This window comes from Ovis canadensis, chromosome 15 (assembly GCF_042477335.2).
Source record: "Ovis canadensis isolate MfBH-ARS-UI-01 breed Bighorn chromosome 15, ARS-UI_OviCan_v2, whole genome shotgun sequence".
NCBI lineage: Eukaryota > Metazoa > Chordata > Mammalia > Artiodactyla > Bovidae > Ovis > Ovis canadensis.
In genome coordinates this window covers 39,483,949-39,487,935 of record NC_091259.1, presented here as the reverse complement: position 1 = coordinate 39,487,935, position 3,987 = coordinate 39,483,949, and the positions used below count along the sequence as shown (strand labels likewise).

Below are 3,987 nucleotides of genomic sequence, written 5' to 3'. Positions count from 1 at the left end.
TTGGATGGTCAGAAAAATTAAGTTCAGCTTCTTCCACCCTAGTTATAACCCCACACATATGTCCCAGGCCATCTATCCTCACCATGTATCACTTTTTTCTAAAAAGTATCCTGCAATGACTCATTTAGTATTTAGCCATATGTTGGTTTCGCAGGGGGCGCTAGTGGTAAAGAACCTGCCTGCAGTGCAGGAGACATAAGAGATGCAGGTTCAATCTCTGGGTCAGGAAGATCTCCTGGAGGAGGGTACAGCAACCCATTCTGTATTCAAGTATTCTTGCCTGGATAATCTCATGGACAGATGATCCTGGAGAGGTGAGGCCCATAGGGTCCCTAAGAGTCAGACACAGCTGACGTAACTTAGCAGGCATGCATGCAAGTCTTAGGGTAAAATGCTTTGTGCAATTAGAACTTTAATATGGACTGTCAATTCCTCAAAGGTGGAGAACTTTGTTTTATATTTTGTGTTCATTCATTGATTGATTGGTAATCAATCCATTCATGATTCTAGCACTTACTATGTTGACAGAACAGTGCAAACTTACTTGTATGTAGTCCAAGGACTCCAGGAAAGTGTGATGCCTAATTCCTGCCTTCTACTAGTTCAGAATCTTGTTGGATAAGCTCAGTGTATATGGAGAGAAAGTTAGGTAATAATGTAATAGCATACATTAAAATCATAATGATGCAAAGACACATAAAAATGACTAGAAGACAAAATTTTAAAAATGAAGACCTTTAGTTATTGACATTTGGGGTAGTTTTTTCTTATACTCTTTGGATTTTCCGAATTTTCTGTAATGCATGTGTACTACTTTATTAATCATAAAACACTAAACCTTAAAAGTATAAATTTGGTTGAAAAACAGTAACAGAAATGTCACAAAATCAAATTAAGATTCAGGGTCAAATGAGCAGCCCAGAAAATGAGTTCCTTCAGCTTTAAATGCCTTGTTCTTGAATCCTTCAGTATCTAGACAGAAATGTACACACAAGAGATGTCAAAAGAACTTTTTGGACTATGTAATAATAAATTCTTGCTACATATAAGGCTTGTTGATGAAATAATTCCTTATTATGTCTTTTGTAATCACATTTTTCACCCCTAAATAAATTTCTTATTAATTTGTAACTCTGTGTCCTATTTCTTCAACAAGATCATAATATTTTGTGTTCTATATTATCCCCCCTTGCATTATAGCTGTGTACATTTGTCTCCTCTTTTAAGTGACACTTTGAAGGCAGACCCCATGCCTGACAATCATAGGATCTCAAGGTGGAAATGAAAAAGACTTTGCTAAAAATAGTTTAGTAAGACTCTAGAGCAGGGCAGCTGTGTTCAAATCCTAGTTCCACAATTGACTTCTAAATCGCTGCTGGCCAAGTAAACTAGTTTCCTCTTCTGTAGCAGGAGGAAAATAATAACTCCCTGTCATGAATATAAAAATAGCATCTACAAAACACAGAGCATATTATCTGGTGATTATTAAGTCCTCAATAAAAGATAGAATATTACTATTATGATCATCTCCCTCTCCTATAAGGGATCATTAGCACATCATCTAGTCTGACATCATAGAATACAACCATATTGTTAATCCATGAAGATAATTCTTTTTTTTTTTTTTCATGGTACCAAAGTATTTAATAAGTGCCATGTCGGTACAGAAAAACACGCAGCCTGTAGCTCATCCTTTAAAATGAAAAGAGTCAACTGAAAAGTTAGTAGAGATTCCTATTTTTACTTTAAAAATAAAAACAAAAAACTAAGTACACATTGGGTATTGAACTACTACATTTTTTCTTTCACTCATGTTTTCCGGCCAGCTAGTAATGTTCTATCCAACACTGTAAGAAGACAATGTACTGAATCTAAGCAGTATGACCAGTAAAGCTGTTGCTATCTCCTACTCGTGCTAAGCTAGACCATGGAACACTATCTTGGTAGGATTATTTTGACAGCCAAGAAGGAAGTGCAGAGCCCCTACCCCAAACCTAAGGAGCTGATTTACACAGAAAGGGTCTTAAGCAAACCTGCACAAACACGAACATGCTCTAAGAAAAGGATATATTTTAGACTACTTCCAGCATACATTCACTGGCACCCAGTAAAATGGACCACCAAGGTAGAAAGCATTTTAGCTTTCATAGCACTAACAGCTAAAAAGCACACAGCATATAATACTTTGATCTTGAAGTGGGTAATCATGGAAGTTCCAAGATTGTATCCACTAGGTTAGCCTGAGTATTCATCTATAAAAATATTTTTTCAAAAACACGTATACGAGGGTTATGGAAACAATGGGACTACATCTGGACCTGTAGAAGACGGTGATGCAAAGACTGCCCACGTAAGACTAGGAACTGATCTTCCCATGTAGCTTTTAGGTAAAGGAAATCTCTGTAAGTTGATTTCTTCTAGCTGTGACGGTAGGATTTTCAGAAATCCTGAGATGGGCAGCTAGCTGCAGTTCACCCCTAGATAAATCCTCCCAGTCAAAACCCCCACTGAGGCTGTAGGACTCAAACTGTGATCCATATAAAGAGCTGTGAATGCACAAAAAGCCTCCTGGGGCATGTAAGGCCTGCTGGGCCAAGAGAGTTGATGGTGAATTTTCCCAACACGGACACCCTGACATGAATGCTGTGGATGGGCATCCCAGGTAGAATGCTGGACTTGGGTTTGCTGCAGGGGCCAGACTCCGAAGCCTGAGAGAGGGGTCTACTCAGGGAGGAGTACTAGAGTGTCTTGTCCCAGGAAGGTCAGGTAGTTATCTTCTGACCCATCACTACTTCACATCAATGAAGAGTTGCAGAACAGTCAGTCTTTCCAAGATGTATTCTCCTGACATCATTAGCCAAAGCCTCTCCCAGTCTATTGAGCTAGTGATGTCCAGGAAGAGTCCAGAGCCTGAAGGTGGGACCTAGGGCCGCAGATTGTTCTGGGAGGCTGGCACAGATGATTTGCACAGTGAAGTCACCACTAAACCACTGCTCAAGTCCAGTCCCCGGCCTTCTTTTTCTGCTCGGTAGTCCAGAAACATTTCTTTAAAAGCCAGAAAATCCGTAAATGTGAGCAGCATGTCAAAAATGTCACCGGCCACTTCATCTTTATGGTGCTGTAAAGTTGTAGTAAAAGCCGCCATGTTAAATCCAGGAATCCGCTCCAACAGCTGTTCTTCTATATACTTTTCTACCAAAGAAATATATTCATTAAAAATAGGCGTGTAGGTGAGCTTATTCTCTTCCGTGTCTTCAAATTCCTGGTAGTACTTGTCCATGAAATTCCTCTGTAATAACTGGAACTCATCATCCATGATAATGTCCTCTAAATATCCAACCACAGCATCAAATTCTGCATCAGAGGCGGAAGAGAAGGACAGCGCGAAGCTCTCTTCCTCTAGGGCGTCCATCGCTGCCGCCGCATCCACCGCGCCTCGGGGAGCGAACCCGTTGGCTTTCTACCCTTGCCTGCGGCCCGGGCGCAGCCCCTGCTTTGCACCGCAGAGCTCCAACCGGCATCCGGGAGGCCTCGCCGCCGAGCCCACGGCCGGCTCACGGCCCAGCCGGGTAGCGCCTGCGCGCGACGTCCCGGCCTCAGGGTCCCCGGCTGCGGCCACACGCCAGCCGGGCCTCCCAGCCCTCCCAGGCCTAGCTAAACTCGCCTCTACCGCCCATGAAGATAATTCTGATACCATCAACTCTGCATACTCACGATGACGGGGAACTCAGCATTTGTTTACAAGCTCTTTCACTGATCTGTATCCTGTATCTCAGCAACATATACAATTAGTTCTAGGGGTTACAAAGCATAAAAAGTCCACACGAGCTCATCCATCTTCACATCCCTCAACAGCACCCACAAACCTCGCTCCCTTCCATCAGGGCAAACATAACACTTAATAAAGTTTTATCGGTTTGAATGGTCAGAGTCACTTCTTTGGTCACAGAGGCTTGGGTATCATTTTAATCGTAGGGTATGAACTAA

The 3,987-nt window shown here is 42.1% G+C and overlaps 1 protein-coding gene across 1 annotated transcript; it reads right to left on the bottom strand.

Annotated features, from left to right (window-relative positions):
- Positions 1 to 1,613: 1,613 nt before the first annotated feature.
- Positions 1,614 to 3,667, bottom strand: LOC138420316 (ADP-ribosylation factor-like protein 2-binding protein). The gene has a single exon (XM_069553445.1). The coding sequence runs from the start codon at positions 3,410 to 3,412 to the stop codon at positions 2,924 to 2,926; it is 489 nt and encodes a 162-aa protein (XP_069409546.1). The 5' UTR covers positions 3,413 to 3,667; the 3' UTR covers positions 1,614 to 2,923.
- Between the last annotated feature and the right edge of the window lie 320 nt (positions 3,668 to 3,987).

What these genes read in the sequence shown, in the direction of transcription:
- LOC138420316 (XM_069553445.1), bottom strand. Translation starts at nt 3,412, where the DNA reads ATGGACGCCCTAGAGGAAGAGAGCTTCGCGCTGTCCTTCTCTTCCGCC.